Below are 22,306 nucleotides of genomic sequence, written 5' to 3' on the forward strand. Positions count from 1 at the left end.
TCAAAGTTCAACAAAAATGCTTGAATATGTGTGAGTGATATCATGATTTTGATTTGTTGACAGAAAAGACTGCATTTTTGGTGGGACGAGCACACGTTTTGGTTCCTCTGGTCCCAGTGTGATTGCTTGTCTTGGTATAATTATTAACAGCACCCTCATGACTCCCAAGAGTGTGCTTGTTGTAAAGATGTATGATTACCCTTATTAGGCCATGTTAACAAAAGCATCCTAAAATATGGATGTACAGATCTTCCATTTTAGATTTTTTTTTTTTTTTTTGGTAAAAGACTAAAACACAGAGTAAGTAGAAGCAGCCACAGAAGGAACAAAGGGAAACTCTATGAGTGGCATTCAATCCAGGTTACCCAGCTATCAAATCCTTCTTGGTGAATGGGGGCTAGAGAGAGAGTTTGAAGTGTTCCTGCCTGTCTGCCTCGCTTACTCCAGTTGTTTTCAATATTCAACAGGTCCCTGCCAGGATGATGGACCAGAGCACGTTCACCTTGATGAGGAGGGACTGAGCCACAGCTGTAGCTATGTATTTTGACTATCAACTGCAGTTGAGCTTCTTTAACTTTATACAGGTCAATAGATCTGGTGAGGATGCAATGAGATATAGGAGTCCTATTTGGAGTAGTTAGAATTCTAAAGCCAACACATACACTTAATAACAGTGATTGTTTAAAAAAAAAAAAGTCAACACCTGCTGAAAGTTTACTATGTTTGAGCAGCTGTTACAAGCACTTTTAGTTTTCACAACTCTGTGATATAAATACTATTATTATCCCCATTTTACAGGGGAGAAAACTGAGGCACAACCTAAAAAGGTTACCCAAGGGTGGCGATGTGAATCCAAAATAAACTTATTTGGCTTATAAGGCTACATGACTTGCCTCAGAGAGCTTAAAAACTAGGCCAGTGAATCTGAAAATAGATTACAGGGATGCTTGTCTTAATTCAGACCCATTAGGAGCAACAGTTTGATCCAAAATTGTGTGTTGGACAGTTAATTTCCATGACCTAGTCTGGGATAATTTTGTTTCCAAGCCTCACTCACCAGATCTTTAGAATACACCCAAGAGGTCACATGACTGAATTGACTGCTATAAATATAGAATTACAGTCACACTTAATTTGTAAGAGAAAAAAACATACGTGAAAATGTGATTGGATGGCAACTGTTACTTGCCTTCCAATTGCTGTATGTATTTTAAATTATGTGTATATTAAAATATAAGTATATTTTTAGACTATACCAAATGGGAGATAAATAAAATTCAAATACCAAAAAGTAGATAAGTGTTTTTATCTACTTTGACCAATTTTAACCTGATTTTAAACATATTTAATCAAAGCATTTGAAGTGCTTATCTGAAAAGCCTTATCATAAATTAGGCATACATAACTAGCCTCACTCATTGGAAATAATCTATATACATTCACCATTTAGAAGTTTATCTTGTTCTCTTACAGGATAAGGGTATCCAAGTCTGAAAGTGCAACAAGGAAGTCCATGGCTTGAATTTTTGTGTTCTTACAACATTTAGGGAAAATTCACTTCTTCAAACAGGAGGTTCGGAAAGGGAACTTGCTCTAATAAGAGCCTTAATAGTAACAATCATTCTGGGAAAGTGGCCATGACATTAGGAGAATTATAAGTGGCCCTTGTCTGTGATAGGTTCTATATCCAATATTGAGGACCTACTATGCACAGGTCACTGTATTGGTCCTGAAACATGAAAGTGAATGAGATCTGATATCTGATTTCAAGATATTTACATACTAGTGAGTTGGATATGTCATGTATATTATATAGATATAAGGCACATGATAATTTTTATACAGATTTACAAGAAACAGGCGAAAAGACAGTTCCCTCTTGTATGAGATGAAATGTAATAGGGAGAGGAGAAATCAAGAAAGATGAAAATGTGGATCTCCTCCTCTCCCTCCACCAACTGCCCTGCATTATATGAATTGATTCCTGTCCTTGAAGTGTTGGCTCAGGTAATCTGATGGAAATAAGGGAAGGACAGAGGGAGGGGGGAGAGAAAGAGTAAGACAGGAAGGGAACAGTGAAGTGCAAGACTAAGGTAAGATACTGGGAGTGAATCCTGGATGAGCACATGCAGCAGAATGTGGTGGAATACAGCAGGCCAGTGAGGTTTGGAGGATGACGGGTAAGTGAGCTGGGCTGCAGAGCAGGGTCCCTGTGGGGTATGAGGGAGCATAAATCAGACCATACAGAAAGAGGTCTGAGCTTCATATCTGGTGGGGTCCATAGCCGAAGGTGTCTGTGTCCTCATTCCTGAGTAAGATGGTCACTCAGCTTGGGACCAAGGCCATGATGAGGGTCAGGGCTGTGACGTGGGCCAAGCAGGCTGGTCTCTGCGGTCGCCTTAGCCTCAGCACCCTGCTAGCCTAGCCTGGGCCCTATTTCCCCACGCGCCCTCCCACTGCATCCTACTTCCCGCAGGCACGGATATCCCTTTCTCCAGAAGCACGATTTGCAAAGCAGCATGGTGGCATTGAAGAAGCCTGGGTTTGGGGTTCAGGCAGATTTGGTTTCCAAATTCTGACTACCTTTTGGGTAACTGGACCAGTCACTCAAACTTTCTGAGCCTCAGCTACCTGCAAAATCAGAATAGTAATATTGACATCTTAAATGTCATGAGTTATTACTTTATACCCACTGAACAGGTGAAAATTAGGAATAACAAGAATAATGATTGCTGCTAGAAATACTAATTGTTATAGTCTTCTGAGAAAGCCCTTTGGCAATATCTATTAAAAACTTATACTCCTCAAGGGAGAATGCATGCTTTGGAATTTTTCCCATGCAAATAAAAGCACTTCTTGTAAAGACATATGGGCAAAGACATCTATTGCAGCATTGTGTGTATGGCAATAAAGTGGGAAGAAAGTGCTTGCTCATCATAGGATAATGGTCGAATAAACTATAGTGTATCCAAGCTATGGATTACACTTGAGCTTTAAAATGGATGAATTAGATTTACACAAAGACTACAAGCAGTTTCCACAAAGTTTTGCTGTCTGTAACAAGTGCCTAGAATATGACATATTTTTTAGAAAATAAGCACATATATTTAACAATGGCTAAAAATTTTGTGCCTTCTACTGTGTATCCGACATTCTTTGACATGTTTAAGGGGGTTGACTTGTTTTAATGTTCAATATCCTATGATGGAGGTGTCATCATTCCCATTTTACATATGAGGAAACTGAGGTGCACAGAGATTAAATAATTTGTCCTAAGTCACAGAGCTCAGAGGAGAGCTGGAATCTGGACTCTGGGAGTTGAGTTCAGAGACTAGATTCTTAATCAGCATGCTTTACCCTCTGAATATCTGGAAAGTGGGAAGTTAGCAAATAAGATAAAAGGAAAATGATATTAGAATCACACATTATATAATTGATTTATACAAAATTTTACGTGGTTGCAAATATTCAGAAAGTGATGCGTGAAGAAATGGCCCTCAGAATGCAAATGGTAGTCGTCTCAAGAGGCTGTGACTACATATGTGGTTTTATTCTTTTGTTTTAAGTCTTAACTCTTTATTTTTTAAATTTATTTTCAATTGGAGGATAATTGCTTTACAATGTTGTATTGGTCATGTGTTTTTACTCTATTCCTTAAACACTCCCATTAATTATTTGAATTTTCTATAATGAACATATATTACTTAAACAATCAAAAAAAGGAACACATTTTATTCATTGTAAAAAAAAATTAAGATTTGTATGCATTTTTTCATTTATTTGAATTTCCTTACAGGAATGATCATGAACATTTACCAAGTTAAAAGAATGTTCCTGGCTAGTATAGAATTTAAAACTGAAACCAAAGAAATGACTCAAAATGGAGCCTGGGTAAGTAAATTATAGACTTTTGCTCATTGGAATTATTAATACAATTAAATGATATTAGACTATCAAAAGACATGGAAAAAATTTCACAATCTTGCTATATTTAAAAGACAACTTCAAAATGGTATGCATTGCAGAATGCTCCCCCCAAAAAAAACACTTCATATATATATATATATAAATATATAAATATATATATATGTATGTGGTAACCTAGAAAAAGACTGGAAGTTTATATACTAGCATACTAATATGTTTATCTCTCGGGATTGACATTATGAGTGATTTTTTCTTTTTTTTTTTTTGCTATTTTTTCATTGAATAAACACATATTACTTTTAAAATAAGAAGATAAAGGTAAGCAATAAAAAATATCTTAATCTTTTCCCTGGTAAATCAACCCAAAGTCAAGATTTTATCCTGAGGAACTGATCATAGATACACATCCAGATTTATCTAAAATATAAATATTGCATTTCTGTATTATTTATAACAGAGAGATTGTAAATAACTAAATAATCTAACATTAGGACACTGGCTATGTAAATTATGGGACAACCATATGATGAAATATTATGCCTCCAATAAAAAGTATGCCTAAAGACATGGGAAAATGTTCAGGGTATGTCGCTAACTGAAAAACAAACTTTTTGTTTTTACAATTTAATCTCTGAAATGAAAATGATTATATGCTTTTGCTACCTTTTATACTTTTCTGCATTCAAAAATACTTTTCAATAAATATGCATTATGCTTTCCAGTAGAAAAATAAGTGCTAAAACATATGGAATAAGATACTATCATTTTTGAGGGTTATGTAAGATCATGTGAGTATCTGCCATGGGAGTTAATATTGTTAAAGTAGTTCTTTTCTCTCCAATCCCCATGCACATCTTTCTTTCTCTCCTTTCTCTCAGGTTACCTTTTTGCAAAATGAATAATAGATTGTACAGAAATGTAAAGCACCGCAGCAATACGTGAACTATGAACATCCAGATGTTCAGGCTGGTTTTAGAAAAGGCAGAGGAACCAGAGATCAAATTGCCAACATCCGCTGGATCATCAAAAAAGCAAGAGAGTTCCAGAAAAGCATCTATTTCTGCTTTATTGACTATGCCAAAGGCTTTGTGTGGATCACAATAAACTGTGGAAAATTCTGAAAGAGATGGGAATACCAGACCACCTGACCTGCCTCTTGAGAAACCTGTATTCAGGTCAGGAAGCAACAGTTAGAACTGGACATGGAACAACAGACTGGTTCCAAATAGGGAAAGGAGTATGTCAAGGCTGTATATTGTCACCCTGCTTATTTAACTTCTATGCAGAGTACATCATGAGAAACGCTGGACTGTAAGAAGCACAAGTTGGAATCAAGATTGCTGGGAGAAATATCAATAACCTCAGATATGCAGATGACACCACCCTTATGGCAGAAAGTGAAGAGGAACTAAAAAGCCTCTTGATGAAAGTGAAAGAGGAGAGTGAAAAAGTTGGCTTAAAACTCAACATTCAGAAAACTAAGATCATGGCATCTGGTCCCATCACTTCATGGGAAATAGATGGGGAAACAGTGGAAACAGTGTCAGACTTTATTTTTTGGGGGCTCTAAAATCACTGTAGATGGTGACTGCAGCCATGAACTTAAAAGACGCTTACTCCTTGGAAGGAAAGTTATGACCAATCTAGATAGCATATACAAAAGCAGAGACATTACTTTGCCAACAAAGGTCCGTCTAGTCAAGGCTGTGGTTTTTCCAGTGGTCATGTACGAATGTGAGAGTTGGACTGTGAAGAAAGCTGAGTGCCGAAGAATTGATGCTTTTGAACTGTGGTGTTGGAGAAGACTCTTGCGCATCCCTTGGACTTCAAGGAGATCCAACCAATCCATTCTAAAGGAGATCAGTCCTGGCTCTTCTTTGGAAAGAAGAAGTATTGGAGCTGAAACTCCAATACTTTGGCCATCTCATGCGAAGAGTTGACTCATTGGAAAAGACTCTGATGTTGGGAGGGATTGGGGGCAGGAGGAGAAGGGGATGACAGAGGATGAGATGGCTGGATGGCATCACTGACTTGATGGACAGGAGTTTGTGTGAACTCTGGGAGTTGGTGATGGACAGGGAGGGCTGGCGTGCTGCAATTCATGGGGTCACAAAGAGTTGGACACAACTGAGCGACTGAACTGAACTGAACTGAGTCCAGGTGACACTACATTTGTCTTAGCTCCTTCCTCTTCACTGAACTACCAGAGGGCAATGGCTCTCATTCCACACTTCAGACTCTTACCATTCAAGAGTGATAGCCCAGAGGTGTCGTGGTGTCTACAGACCTCCATCGGTGCATATCTAGGGCAGGGGAACAGCTCTGTTCCACTGTGGTAGGTCATGGGGAGGATGCTAAGCAGGGCGAGAATGGATTCCAAGAACAGGGAAAGGACTAAGAAAATCAGATGAGCGAAGTCTGAGGGGAGCTTCATGGGTGGCCCAGTGTATTGTTTCTCTCCAACATGTAGACAAGGAATAGAAACAGATTCTGGAGGCTTACAGCTACTCGTGGTTGGGAGCATTTATGCTCATCTCTTGGGCTTCCCTTGTGGCTCAGCTGGTAAAGAATCCGTCTGCAATGCAGGAGACCTGGGTTCGAACCCTGGGTTGGGAAGATACCCTGGAGAAGGAAAAGGCTACCCACTCCGGTATTCTGGCCTGGAGAATTCCATGCAGTCCATGGGGTCCATGGGGTCACAAAGAGCTGGACACGACTGAGCGACTTTCACTTCACTTAACTTCACTTGCTCATCCCTGAATCCAATTCCTCACCCATAACCCAATCCTTTCTCTGCTGTCTTCTTTGGCAAGTTTGACTCTTTCTCAAGCCTTCCCCCATCCTATGGAAATTCTGACTGCTAGGAGGCCTGAAACTAGATTCAATGTTAAGGCGTCCTTTGCCAAGTGACATCCACTTAATAAACAGCAGACAGCAATTATGTGACTTACTCAGAGCTCCGAAGGAATACGACCTCGAGTGTGTGTGAACCTGAGCATTAGTTGATTTTGTTCATATGATGAGCATATGGTTTAGTCTAGCTGACCTTCAAATTCAAAGTGGTACTGATTAAGATATAAGATGGGCTTCCCAGGTGGTTCAATGGTAAAAGAATCCACTTGCCAATGAAGGAGATACCAGTTTGATCCCTGGGTTGGGAAGATCCCCTGGAGAAGGAAATGACAACCTACTCCAGTATTCTTGCCTGGAGAATCCCATGGACAGAGGAGCCTGGCGAGTTACAGTCCATGGGGTCACAAAGAGTGGGACACGACTTAGTGACTAAACGACAACAAAAAGAAATAAGATAGGGGAATCAAGATGTGTTTAAACAGCATTTTTCCCCCTAATAAGGTGCCTTAACCTTGGCTACAAGTGAGGATGATCTATTAAGAGTTAACAGAACAGAGAACTCTCCTTGAGTTAAGCAGACTGACTATATATTAAATAATGATGACAATGATGTCGCAATTTCAACCAGAGTACTTGATATTCCTAATGCTCATTTTAATCCTGGGTTTACACTCCCCTTCATCTGATTGCTTCTATATTTGCTAACTTAAATAGCCTTAACATTTGTACTCTTGGGTTTGCATTTAAGGATTTAAATTGTAAACTACCGTTAAATCAATCACTGGAATATTTTTACCAGTAGAGAAAGAAATCTGCCAATAGACAAGTGCGTGCCCCGTTTTATAAATGACCTCAGAGCTCCTATCAACTGACAGATATTTTCTCAGGTTTCTCTAACTTGGAGTTCATTTCTATTCAGTCCTGGCTGTTGCATCCACCCCGTATGGATGAATTATTCATCCGTATTCCTCCTCCTCACGTCTCATCCTCCCAGCTCAACCACTGCCCACCCAGGGGCTGGGATGAGTCCCTGGGAACAGGTATCCTCTGTCTGGAACTCAGACTCTAGCTCTTGATCTATGAGTTGTACCTCCTTCTGTTAGCGGTTTGGATGGTTAGCAGTTACACAGGGTAAATGGGCAATAAGTATCCATTCTCAGAACCTGGTGGGAAATGTGGCTAGAATACTTGAACAAAATCACAGACCTAGAAGACATCCCCAAAGATGTTTCCTCTTGAAAATATTCTGCTTCCACATACCTGTTTTAATTAAAAAAAGAAAATCTTGTCTTCCAAACCAAGTGACATTAGCCTGCTCAGTTTTTTGTTTATTTTTAGTCCTTGCACTCTAAGACATTGGGGTTCCTGTGGGAGCCAAAATTATAACAAATATAAAGCCAGCCAACCAATAAGCCAAGCTAAAAATAACTGACGAGGCTCAAAATTTCTGAGAATTATATTGGAAAGGATACTAAAAAAAAGGCCAGTCCATAATATTGGTGATTCCAAGACCTAAGAAGAAGATGCTGGGTTAGAAGCAAAGCCTAGAAACAAAGACAAGAGCAGGGGCTCCTTGAGAACCTATGGTCAGCAAAATGCTCGGCACTTAAACTGGAGAGTGTAATAAGCATTTTTATAAGCAGTGTTATAGCTGCAGAGATCATAAATAGCCCAGACATCACCAAGGAGATATATTTCTGCATGTAACATGACGGTGAGTATTTGAAATGAATTCTCAACACATATGAATGCCTTTTAACCTCATCACGACCTCAATCTTGGAGGATCTCAATGGCACATTCATTTCTTTTTTTTTCATTCTAAGCCATGTCTCTATCAATCAAGCTAAACTATGTAATATTTCCAACATTTGCAGTTCTATAAGCAATAGACGCTTAGTCTAAGCATTGGAATGATAATCAGTTAAAATAGTGGTCTTCCATAAATACCTGCTATTTCAGAAAAAAGGTAAAAATCATAACCTGTATATTCTAATTTTAATGGAAACTGGGTCACATGTAAATGTGCACTTCAAAATTCTTTTCCTTAGATATAGGGGTTAATGGATATTAACAATTTCAGTAAAAGAATCCCCCAAACTTCACATTCGGTCTTATTAGGAACTGGCATTTGTGATACATTTCAGAACTCACTGGAGTTACCACCATTAAAAGTTTCGTGTAAAAAAAGAAACATGTAAAAGTGTTCTGAGAAACTGATCCTGGCATGAGCAATTAATGGTGTGAGATCCTAAAAGCATGAAGAAACATCACGGTGTGTTTCTGTAAAGGTGTGACATCTCCAAACCAAACAACTCCACAGGAAGTATCTCAGTTTGAAGCACTTAAATTAGACTATTTCTCTTGTTTCCTAAAACTCTCCTATTCTACTTCAAGACATTAAAAATTTTTTTATCACAGGCTGAATGATTGGGAGGGCTTTTCAGGTGGCTCGGTAGTAAAGAATCTGCTTGCCAATGTGGGAGATGTAGGAGACACAGGGAGATACAGAGGATGGGGCTCGATTCCCAGTTGGGGAACTAAGACCCCACATGCCGCAGAGCGACTAAGCCTGTGCACCGCCAGAGAAGCCCCCCACACACAACAGATAGAAGAAGCCCACATGGTGTAAAGAAAGCCGAGCACAAAAAACCCAAAAAACAAACATAAAACAACAAGCAAAAAACACATATTTGAATAGTATAAAGGGAGATGCCAAGGGAGTCATTAAAAAAAGAGAAAAGACAAGGAACAAGAAAAAAGACCAGCAAAAGCAACAGAACAGTGGGTGCTGTCTTGGTCCACAGGATCCCCCTTCAGGAAGGAAGAGCTTCCTCTTCTAGTCATAGGCGGCCCTCATCCCTTCTCAAGCTTCTAGGATCATCTGAACAGAAGAGAGAGGCTTCATCCAAGACCACAGCCCCTTCCCCTGGCAGCCAGTGACAGGTGACTCCTCAGTGGGAGCTTTTAAGAGCCAGACTCCCACACCCCAGCTGGACGTCTCAGAACCGTCACGCCATCTTCAGCCTGGCTGCGGCTTCGGTTGAGAACGCCTTGCAGTTCAATTTCTTTATCCAGTTTTGCATGCTTTCCTTTCATGAGTGTTGATTCCAAGAGCCCTCCCTAATAAAGGTTAGCTCCCTAGTCTCCTGGGGAACCCACTCTGCGTAGGCACCAGGGGAACAGTTTGCACAATGGGCATGTATTGCTGTATTCTGGGAGGTAATTCTCCATTCTATGGAGGAGAAAACTGAACCACAGAGAAGTTAACTGCCTGTGATGACATGTTAATTCCTTGCTAAGTACTAGAGTTCCTCATGAAAGGCTACATACGTTTCTAGTGCCAGAGACAGGATCTAGGCCTCAAGCATCTGGCCCCAGAGCTCACAGTCTTAGCAACTACCCTTCCTACACAGGATGTCTCACTAATAAAAACCGTTTACAGGCAACAAGAGATGAAATGAATCATGTAAACAGTTGGGTGTTATTTTTAAGACAACTTTGATTTTCTAAACATTGATTCCAGGACTGCCTGCCAAGTTGCTTCAGTCGTGTCTGACTCTGTGTGACCCCATGGACTGCAGCCTACCAGGCTTCTCCGTCCATGGGATTCTCCAGGCAAGAACACTGGAGTGGGTTGCCATTTCCTTCTGCAATGCATGAAAGTGGAAAGTGAAAGTGAAGTCACTCAGTCGTGTCTAACTCTTAGCAACCCCATGGACTGCAGCCTACCAGGCTCCTCCGTCCATGGGATTTTCTGGGCAACAGTACTGGAGTGGGGGTGCCATTGCCTTCTCCGATTCCAGGACTAACTAATATCAATCTTACACGCAGATACATTTTCTTATCACTCCAAACTGAAGAAACGCATTCAGCATGTTAATCTAAAAGTTCCAAGAAGGTCATATGGTTTAGCAGATGCCCATTTGTACAACAATCTCATCTACCATTCAGAGAGCTTTTAGTAGTTGTCAATTACAGATTTAAAATATTACTTTTTGTGTGTGGGGAAAATTAATCACAGGGGGGAGAAATGACAATTTCATTTTCCTTTAGGTAGTACTGTGTTATCTGTTTAAAAACTGTGTTATCTGCACATGAATGTCCCTGCAATTTCTCCCTCAAATTTTCTCTTAGAACCTACATAAATTTTTCTTTTCCTTTTTTCTTCTTTTAAAGATACTTGGGTCAGCAACATTTTCTCATGGTAACTGTCCATAAAATGAGAAATGATGCTCTTGTCAAAGATTTATTTTCAAGGATGCCTTTCAAACATTTCTTTTTTATTCTGTCTAGATAATGGTGTTCTCTGGTAGGTGATTCTCAAATGAACCCATTCCTGACAAGTAGCTGTAAACAGCTTCCTTCTGTTGTTTCGAATAAACATCTTCTTTAAACATAATTTTTCCAATCATCCTGTTGTTTCATGAACAGTTACTGTTAGAGGAACAAATGGATATACAAATTCTGAAAAGGGTAGATATGGAATAAAATAGAGCAGGTTGGATATTTGTGTTGGAAATAGTCATGCTTAAAGAGGATTGGATGGATTTGCTCACTATTTCATTTTCCCCAAACAAACAAAATCCAGATGGTTTTCTAAGAGTTTGCACAGATTTTTAGATGAGTAAGTGGTCTCATACCTTCATCTTTACAGACTTCAACTGCTTCCTCTGAAGAAGGGCTTGGCGCCGAAGCAGTGCTGGTGCCATCTGTAAGGCAGAAAGAGACACTGTCTCAGAGTCCGTACTGTGAGGTTAGTGCTGCCCTACCCACCTTAACCTCCCACTCCACCGAAGGACATAGGAGCCCGTTTCACGCTCTCAGACACTGAATGCTCTTTGGAGGGGCTGGGGTCTGTGACCCTCCTCTATGACTAATGGAACAAGAACCCTTAGTTAAGACTGAGCCCACTGACCACAATGCAGTAAGATTAGATCTCAATTACAGGAGAAAAACTATTAAAAATTCCAACATATGGAGGATGAACAACACCCTGCTGAATAACCAACAAATCACAGAAGAAATCAAAAAAGAAATCAAAATTTGCATAGAAACGAATGAAAATGAAAACACAACAACCCAAAACCTGTGGGACACAGTAAAAGCAGTCCTAAGGGGAAAGTTCATAGCAATACAGGCACACCTCAAGAAACAAGAAAAAAGTCAAATAAATAACCTAACTCTACACCTAAAGCAACTAGAAAAGGAAGAAATGAAGAACCCCAGGGTTAGTAGAAGGAAAGAAATCTTAAAAATTAGAGCAGAAATAAATGCAAAAGAAACAAAAGAGACCATAGCAAAAATCAACAAAGCCAAAAAAAAAAAAAAAAAAAAAGACTGAGCCCAGTGAACTAAAGTGTGTTTCGGTGAAGAAGACTGGGACTGTTATGCTTTGGCCTTTTGTTTCTTCCCTTGCCTCTAGAACAATGGTAGGCTAGTTTTCTTAGTAAAGGGTTGCAAGTTTCTACAAAGTGCTTTTCTGTGCGTGTGTTTAAAGTCTGGGTTTCCTTAGCACCGCGCCTCATCCCTTTACACCATGCTGTCAGGCTGCAGGGGGCGCGTCTGACGGGTGTGGGTGCAGAGGCCCGGGAGAAGGCGAGCGTTTGTCACAAAGCACCAAAAGGTGCTTGGTGATTTCATGTCAGTCGAGCACAGGGTGGGGACTAAGGAACCTGGAGGTCCCTGTCCTGCGCCGCCCCCTCCCCGCCAAGCACAGCAGCAATGAACCTCATCAGAGCTGGTCTTTCTATTTAGGACTTCAGCACTCCATGGACTCACTCCACTTGGCCTGCAGAATAGTAACTAACTTACTAACACTAAAATAGTAAATTTAAGATGCGAAGGATTACCAGAATCATTTGGAATGGTTACTACTTGACAAATGGAAAAGGAATGTATACATTTTTTCACGCAGTAACGAGGTTATACAACTAAAGATAACTCAAAAACGCATGACAACACACACACACACACATGCACGCTCAGGACATTTATATTCACCTACAGCTGGGCAAACATGTGTTAGTTGCTCAGTCATGTCTGACTCTTTGCAACCCTGTGGACTGTAGCCCAACAGGCTGCTCTGCTCATGGGATTCTCCAAGTTAGAATACTGGAGTGGGTTGCCATTTCCTCCTCCAGGGGATCTTTCCAACCCAGGGATTGAACTCGTGTCTCTTATGTCTTCTGCATTGGCAGGCGGGTTCTTTACCACTAGCGCCACATACGAAGTCCTCTGGAGTGGGTAGCCATTCCCTTCTCCAGGGGATCTTCCCAACCTCGGGATCCAACTCAGGTCTTCTGCATTGCAGTTAGATTCTTTACTGTTTGAGCCACCAGGGAAACTCACAGCTGAGCAAAAGAATCTAACAAAAATCTACTTTATAATAATGTGTTGAATATCTCAAAAGAAGATTGATTTTTCCACACAAAGTAAAAAAGTGGCTACCTTGGTAATGCCTTTAAAACTTTACAGATACACTTATTAAACTGAATCTTTGACATAGTATTAATATTATTCTGTGAGTAATTAACAAATATGTATACTTTCAACAAAATAAAGGCTAACCAGATATTTTTTTCAGCATATCCTTTGTCGGTAATGTACATGACTATCACTTTCAGGTCACATTTCTACCAGAACAGAGAATAAAAATTTTTAGTAGGGAGATAATGGGAGATGAATCACTTTCTTTGGTTAGGTGACAAACTCCTATGAAAAACAAAAGAACAGACTAACATAACCAACTCTCCTTCAGTGTCACATCATCCCAGTTCTCTGCTTCCCTTCAAGGCAACCCGAGATAGCAGACTTCCTCCTCTCATAGTCTTCCTGTAACGCACTCCAATTGGCTTCCATCCTCCTTGGAGTATTCTCTTCTTAAAGGTGTCAGTGACCTCACTGCCAAATCCAAGCGTCATTTTTTCCTTTCTTACCTTCCTTGACTTCTCAGTAGCATCTCAGAGTCTACTCCGTTCTTTCTGAAATACTGTCCTGCTGCAGCGGTTCCTTTTCCCTTGTTGCCACATATCTAGATGCCATGGTGTCTATCCCAGGCCCGACTCTTCTCCTTATTTACATGTTCTCTCCAGTGAATCTTGCCGAGTCATGTGGCTGTAAGTAGCATTTTTATACCAGCGACACCCACGTCTGTAGTTCTGGTCCACATCTCTCCCTAGACATCCAGACTCATGTATCTAACTGGCTTCTTGACATCCCATATGGCTGAGAGTCCTCCTGGATTTACCATGGCCAAATCCGAACTATCCACTCTATTAACAAAAACTGTGCCCTGTGGCCAGTCTTTCATACACTAGTCAGTGGCACCATCATCCACATAGTTACTGATGCTAAAAGCCTAGGATGTAGCCTGGGTCCCCATGCCCTGTATCTAAGCCATCAGTACCTCCTGCCACCTATGAAAACACAGCAGTCAGTCCATTTTGTCTGCATTTCCAGGAACCGCCCATCACTACTTTCCTGCTACCATCTTTCAACTGGTCTCACTCTGGCTCTTTTGACTCATTTTCATTCACAGGCAAGAGTGAGCTAGTTAAAACTGACTATGCTCCCTCACTACCAAAAGCCTTCCATTGGCTTCCCCTTGTAGTTCTAACAGAATCAGTTCTTACTGATTACATTAGACATAACCTGGTCCTAGGGTGTTTTCCCAAATCCCACCCCTGTTCTCTCTCATCCATCAGGCTCCAGTCACTCTGAACGTCCTTCTCTGATATGTTAAAATTTGCCTGAACATCTGCATTCTCTGGTCCTTCCATCTGGAACGTTCTCCGGCCATTTTATCCCTGAGATTTCACTTTAATTACTGTCGTCAGGGAGTCCTCCCTGAGTCCAGCCAATGGAAAGCTGTCTTCTCAGGATTCCTTCTGCATTACCTCATTTCTCCACGAGGCACTTATCACTACCACGCTTTTCTTATTATTTCCTTTTGGATCACTGCCACCCGAGTATAAATTTCAATAAAGAAAAGATACTGTCTTTATAGTTCACTGCCCTATTTCAGGGCCCAGAGCAGTGCCTGGGCCACAGTGAGCGCTGGATAGGTATTTGTTGAGTGGCTGTTTGAGGAATAGGATCTACCACTTTGATTTGATCATGACAGCAGTCAGAACCGCTGGATGATGCTGGCTGAAGACTGTGCTTTTTGCATGATATGGAAGAGGCGTGCAGAGCTGTGCAGTTAGAACTGAAGCCGGAATTTCTAATGAATGAAAGGAAGATATTTTTATTTTGGAAGAATAACAGCAGGTCAAAAGCATTTTAGTGACCACCATTGCACCTCTGACTTCTCTGCACCAGGACTAGGGAGGTAGAGCAGTTACAGCCATGTATGCGGACAGTGGCCAGGATCTGAGACGAATTCTGCCACTGGGCTCTGAACCAGCGGGAAGGCCTGCTTAGAAGAATAAGAAGAGGTGTGTTTGGGAATCTTATCTACACTGAGAGGCAGCCACATTTGCTGGTGATGTCCATCTGAGAGGTAGAAAAGAAGGCTTATGTTCTACGACTCTTTGCTAACATGCAAGATGGTCCCAAATCCATAAAGAAACTGCCTGTTCTCAACTGATTAAGGGAAAAAGAGATGCATAAATAAAATGCAGGCAGATGTGCGTGCATGTATACATGTGTGTGCCTGTGTGTGTGTATACACACGTGTGTATGTGTGTATGTATATGAATGGGGTGGGAGAAATTTATGTTGATAAAGACAGTTCGGGACAGAGAGCAACTGGGGTCGCAAAGAATCAGACATGACTGAGCACACAAACAAACACATACGAATACACAACACGCAATGAGTGAATAAAACCTGTAAAGCCACAACATTCAGAGGATGGCCTCAGCTGTCAGCAGCTGGTTGACTAATACTCATCAGCCCCAAACAGTGAAAAAAGTGACAGCTTTTCACAGAAGCCTCATCTTCCACAGAACATAACGATGTGGTGACCGGGCGCTGGGGGCAACAGTGGTGCGGATAACAACATTTTTCTATATCAGAAATCCATTCCACCTCAAGGACTGCATTTAAGCAAGGGGCGCTGGCTGAGCAAGCAGCAGGTACACGAGGTCCCTGCCGCCCTGCTTCAGTGCCTCCTCTGATTGGCCGTCTTGGATTCCATCTTCCAGTTTAATAATAAAGGCTTTCGGTTCTCCAGCAAAAGTTCCAAGGTTAACGGAGGAACTTCTCAGTGACAAACCTATCACAGCGCCTGGTTTATTTCCAAGAGTCCAGTGTATGGCTCAGAGTGTGGCTGGCAAATGAGCAGAGCTCCCCATTTTAAAGATGCCCCACTTGTTGGGCTCATTAGAACCAGAAGAATGACTTGGAAAAGTAGAAGGAGGAAGTTTTTATTTGGGTGGTTATGTTGACAACTGCATAACATGTGTGTGAATCGTTCTTTCAAAGGAGTGTGTGCCTGAGTATAAAAATTGGGGGGAAGAAAAGAAAAACCTAAGGTGATGACCATCTTTTTTTGAGTTTTAAAAATGTTCAATTTACAATCTACAGCAGAAGATCTCTAAGCATTTCATTGGCACATCTGTTCTTTGGATCTCACGGAGCTCTGGGTGTGGGGTAGTCAAGGCCACATCACAGCATCATCCACAACACACAGAAAAATGAACAGAAGCATAGCTCTTCAAAACTGAGTGCAAACCAGTATGGGCCCCTCCACGTGTGGTGGAGGGAAAGCCTCTGATGCCTGTCCTTTGAATGTTTTTCATTTCGTTTTTCCCCTCAGACTGAATCTGCTGATTCTGACCTGCCCTAGTCAGCCCAGCTCTGATGTGGTCCTTCCAGCCTCTGCCGGTCCCGTGCAGAACATCACTGAGCAAGCTGCTATCACACAGGAGCAAAAAGGAGCTCGTGACTGACGCCCGAGAGGGCACTCCTCTGACTAAAGACCCTGACACTCGTCGTTAACAGGGCTGGTGATTGCCTGAGGGAGACCACAATGGACACTGAGGTTAACCCGATGAAACGGCATGAACACTGAAAACAGCACTAAGTCGAGCTATTGTTCACCTCTGGGGACGAGGCCGAGGAGACGCTTCAAAAGAAATCTGAGCCCACCTGCTTCTTGGCTCTGCTCTTCTATTTCTTCTGCACTCGGCTTTTCCTCTGGACCGTTCTCATCTTTTACGAAAACCACAGAGGGGGAAAGAAAATATACATCAAGTCAATTTATGAAATATCTCTTTATGGCTAATATGCAGCGGTGAAATTAATTGTAACCAATGTAGCATGACTCGCCATAAAGCGAGGCAGAGAGATGAATCAGAGGTGTGAAACAGAAAAATTACCTACATAAATAGGTGCATTTATCCTCGGCCCTTCTCGCATGATTTGCTTGGCGGAAAGCTGAACTGCGGTAAACAAAATTCACTCAGCAGTTCTAGTCACATCTCTCCTCTCATACAGCACTTCCCAAAGTGCCAAACAGATTTTAATTTCAATTTGCTTTTCTCCCTTGACTCAAGCAATATGCACCGTGTAAGGAGCATTGGCTGATTATGTTCCTACGCACTTTATTTTCCTGTTTGATTTATGTTGCAAAAAACCTACCTATTTTTACTTAATTTTTTTTTACAGGTTTTACTTAAAATTTTTACTGGGGTATAGCTGCTTTACAATGTTGTGTTTCTGCTGTACAACAAAGTGAATCAGTCATACATATATGAATATCCCCTCCCTCTTGGAACTCCCTTCTGCACCCCCCATCCCACACCATTAATTTCTTAGACATTTACTTACATTTTACACATGACAGTCTAACATTTCTATGCTACAAAATATTCTGTCTTGAACAGATTATGCTGATCAAGTTTATGCTGGAATACATAACTCCTTGAAAAATAAATAACTGGGCAGGTATAATGGTGGCTATATATTGGAAACTAGCTAAAAATTTCCCTTTGGCTTAAAATGTATATAATATATCTCTGTGGATTTATGTGTAGAAAAAAGCAAACTTTTCAAAGGCAAATAAAGGCATCATTTTAGAACTCATTGCTGGGAGGGTTTCCAAATATGTTTAACAATTTTTTTAAATGATGAATTTCTATAAAGACAAAGGAATAAAATGTAAGACACACAGTTAAAGTACAGAAAGCAGAGAAGCAGAAGTTTTCTGCACACATGGGTTAAAGATGGCCAAAGCTCCCTGTTGCTCAAGAGGTGGAATCTACTTCTTTACTCCTTAAATTCAGACTCGTTCTATGACTTGTTTAGACCAGTGAAATGTGTATATGATTCTCTGGGCCCCTCAAGCCAAAGCCTAAGAGAACTGGCAGCTTTCCCCTTCTGCCTCTGGGAAGCCAGTCACCTTGCTTAAAGACACTCAGGTGAGCCCCCAGAGGGGAGAGGGGGACAAGGAGAGAGCGGCACAGAGGGGCCAGACATGTGGATGAAGCCATCTCCCACCTCCCTACCTGGCCCTGCTGCCAGCTGAACACATCCAATTGATGACCTCAGCCAAGATCACAGGGAGCAGAAGGCTCACCCTACTGAGTCCTTTAAAAATTCCTGACCCCCAGCCAGGCTTAGACCACTTAACCGAGTTGTACTTGAGTGCTTTGACCCACCATCTGTTACAACTACCAACACTTAATCCAGAGGCAAGAGGATGGGCATCCTTCCAGAGGAGGATGCAACTCGTGGAGCTGAAATAAGAGCCTCGGCGGCAGTGAAGGAACCTTTCACCAAGCAGCTCTGCAAAAGAACCTATTGAGGAGGGTGGAAAATGCAAAAACATCTGGAATTGACCTGAATGGAAGAAAAAGTTTAAAACAGAGTGACAAAAGCAAATAAATAAATAAATAAGAGCGACACTGACAAGGGGAAGAGATGCAATCTATGGATAAACGTATAAGTATGGGGACTTCCCCAGTGGTCCAGTGGTTAGGAATGGACCACTTCTTTGCAATGCAGGGGCCATGGGTTTGATCCCTGGTCAGGGAACTAAGATCCAACATGCCACAGAGCAGCTAAGCCCGCTTGCCTAAACTATTGAGCCTGCGCTCCAGAGCCCATGCGCCATAACTAGAGTCCATGGGCCGCAAGGAAAGATCCCATGTGATGCAATGAGACTCCTGCACGCTGCAACTAAGACCCACACAGCTAAATAAATAAAGTGTGTGTATAATTCCCTTGCTTGCTCCTTGGAAGAACAGCTATGACAAACCTGCTGCTTTGCTGCTGCTAAGTCGCTTCAGTCGTGTCCGACTCTGTGCGACCCCATAGACGGCAGCCCACCAGGGTCCTCCGTCCCTGGGATTCTCCAGGCAAGAACACTGGAGTGGGTTGCCATTTCCTTCTCCAATATGACAAACCTAGACAGCGTATTAAAAAGCAGAGACATTACTTTGCTGACAAAGGTCCATATAGTCAAAGCTATGGTTTTTCCACTAGTCATGTATGGATGCTGAACACTGAAGAATTGATGCTCTTCAACTGTGGTATTGAAGAAGACTCTTGAGAGTCCCTTGCACTGCAAGGAGATCAAACCAGTCAATCCTAAAAGAAGTCAATCCTGAATATTCACTGGAAGGGCTGATGCTGAAGCTGAAGCGCCAATACTTTGGCCACCTGATGTGAAGAGCCAACTCATGAGAAAAGACCCTGATGCTGGGAAAGACTGAAGGCAGGAGCAGAAGGGGATGACAGAGGATGAGCTGATTGGATGGTGTCACTGACTCAATGGATGTGAGTTTGAGCAAATTCAGGGAGACTGTGAAGGACAGGGAAGTCTGGCGTGCTGCAGTCCACGGGGTCGCAAAGAGTTGGACATGACTTAGCGACTGAACCACAACAAATTCCCTCTGCCCAGCACTGTGCCATTTGTCACAGGGTTATAATGTAACCTCGGTAGGGGTGGCTCTGCAGTTCCCCAAACCCAAGGTTCTCCGTGGCATATTTACAAGGACATTTCTGATGTCTCTCTGTTTTGGTTCTCCAGGGAGGTGCTGCAGGAAAGCAACAGTAATCCTTGATGTTCCTGCTCCTGTTCACAAGGTCCAGTTGGTACAGGAGCACGTGTCAAAACCATAGGTCAGTGTCCCATGGGTCAGTGTCTTGCCTTCCTCCCACCACATGGACTCAGACTCAAGCAGGAAAAATCTACCAGCTTTCCTGTCTCCCCTGACAGCCAGACATTTTAACACAGATTTTACAAAAGGCTTGAAGTCTTCAGTGACCGACTGTTTTTAAAATTAATCTGGTCACCGCATCTCTCATGGAGTGGGGGTAAAAAGCTTTCTTGTGGAGAGAGAAAGAGAGAAGGGAAAGAGAAACAACATTTAAGTCACAGGAAGGTTCCAGCGGTCCTAAACACATGAAAAGGAAACTCAGAGCCCCCATGACCAACTTTATAACCGTAAGAAACAGTCTGGCTCTTTATCTCACCTACAGCTACTGGGTTTTTACCCTGAATCCCCGGGTCCGCGGTGGTCCCACTCCCTAATGAAATTGCCCAAGTGGCGTGTTCTGTTTTCCTCTTGGAGAACAGAGTCTTGGCTGTGGGGTGCTCTGGGTTGCAGGATTTTTGCCCTTTGGAAGCAAATTCAAGAAACACTTGGTATGTTTATCACGGAGTAAATGCCTTCTAGAGGAATGCTACATTTGGCATTTGAATACCTTGCCCTCAAAAGAAAGGGATTAGGTATATTGCTTTCATCAGTTTCCAAAGACAGTGCATCCTCAGAGCCAGCAGGGGGAGCCAGTGTAGAAGTCTTGCTTTCCAAGCCCAACTGATATATTCTCTGGCAATTAGACTAGCATTCATTTCACTTTCAGAAGGACAGTTTGCCTGGCTTCTAACATCCCATCCATTTAAAATGCCTCCAATGGGTGAGTTCTGAGTGAAACAGTGGGCTTCCTCTGGTAGGAAAGAAAAAAATCCCATTACACCGTTACCCATAAGTATTGGATAAGGACAGGCTTTCCTTTTGGTGGGCTTGTCTGTCTAGCTATCTTCACAGGAAGCATATAAACAATAAAAAAAGTGCAGTAGACTGGGGAATGTAAACTCGAGGTTATTAGAAGGGATTTAAAAGGCTCACAATAAATGTGAAGAAATACAGGGAAGTGACAGGCTATTTTCTGAGCCTAAAAGATGTCATGTGGAAGCTAAATTCTCCTAGTTAATATTAGCTCTGCTGTTGCTGCTGCTGCTGCTAAGTCGCTTCAGTCGTCCAACTCTGTGCCACCCCAGAGACGGCAGCCCACCAGGCTCCCCCGTCCCTGGGATTCTCCAGGCAAGAACACTGGAGTGGGTTGCCATTTCCTTCTCCAATGCATGAAAGTGAAAAGTGAAAGTGAAGTCGCTCAGTCATGTCCGACTCTAGCGACCCCATGGACCGCAGACCACCAGGCTCCTCCGTCCATGGGATTTTCCAGGCAAAAGTACTGGAGTGGGGTGCCATTGCCTTAGGATTCCATATTTATTTCCAATAATAAATTTCTACCTCATTCATGTTGAGTGTCACATAAGACTACTTCCCCACGCCTAAAAGCATGGTGACCTGTGCAAATTCTGATGGCTGAATTATTTCTGCTTCTCCAGTATGAAAACTCTGCCCTCTATTCTTTCAACCCATATGCATGGAGCACATACTATACGCAAGGGATGTTTCAGGAATTTTATAGAAATAAAAATAAAAGACTCCTGCTGTAAAGCTGGAACCGAGCAGAATCCTACAGGGCTCTCCCACTTTCTCAAGTACAGAACCAAGAAGTTCATGATCAGGACAACAGTACTGCAGACTCAGCATCTGATGCATATTCTTGAGTTGCTTTACAGTTACCATAACTGCCACCAGAGGGGAAAAAAATCTAACTGTGTGATGCTAGACTGCAGCCATGACAGGAGCTTCTCCCTCCGTCTCGCGCAGCACGGAGTCACGGGCAGCATGATTCCAAGGACTGACCTCAAGAGAACGAGATGGACATGATTGCCCGTAACAGTCTCTATCTTTGTTGGCATCAATATAATTGTAGTCTATCCTGCCCATATACGAGAGCAGGCAACTAAAACTGTCAGGAAAGAGATGCTGACGTCTTCCACTCGAGAACACTATGTTGACATGAAGAAGTTCCAGAAGACAGACCTTCCCCTCTAATCCCACAGAAATAGGATGATGTTCTGACAAGTGGGGACTTGCCAGCAGCTCTTAGAAGCAAACTGCCCTCAGCAGAAAGCCCCTTTTCTTGTCCCTGTAGCAAAGCTATACTGTAACTAAGTTTTAAATGAGGCACCCCCACCTCTACTCATTTCTGGCCCAAGCACGCCATTCAAACCTTTTAATCACACAACACCTTGCCTGACTTGTAGATCAAAGAAGAATAAGCAATTAACAGATGACCAGATCTCTTCCCTAGCTTCCCTTTCAGTAATCTTATGAGCAAACTGTGTGACCAAGCTGTGTGAACAAGATAGTGTCTAGGGGAAGATCACAGAAGTCAACAGCCTGAACGCAGTGGGGGACAGTGACGAGTCTGATCCCCTG

At 42.1% G+C, this 22,306-nt stretch overlaps 1 protein-coding gene across 3 annotated transcripts in view; it reads right to left on the reverse strand.

The window, feature by feature from the left end:
• MACROD2 (MACRO domain containing 2) overlaps positions 1–22,306 on the reverse strand; it is a 2,312,183-nt gene that overhangs the window by 132,953 nt on the left and 2,156,924 nt on the right. Inside the window, exons 12-13 of one of the 3 annotated variants that reach the window (XM_027560273.1) lie at positions 16,827–16,937; positions 11,423–11,491 (exon numbers count right to left, since the gene is read on the reverse strand). In XM_027560273.1, coding sequence (XP_027416074.1) covers positions 11,423–11,491; positions 16,827–16,937 — 180 coding nt within the window. The remainder of the gene's footprint in view (positions 1–11,422; positions 11,492–16,826; positions 16,938–22,306) is intronic. The other 2 variants (XM_027560274.1, XM_027560275.1) reach the window with 2 other exon arrangements.

The sequence above is a fragment of the Bos indicus x Bos taurus genome, chromosome 13 (genome assembly GCF_003369695.1).
Source record: "Bos indicus x Bos taurus breed Angus x Brahman F1 hybrid chromosome 13, Bos_hybrid_MaternalHap_v2.0, whole genome shotgun sequence".
NCBI classification, from domain to species: Eukaryota; Metazoa; Chordata; class Mammalia; order Artiodactyla; family Bovidae; genus Bos; species Bos indicus x Bos taurus.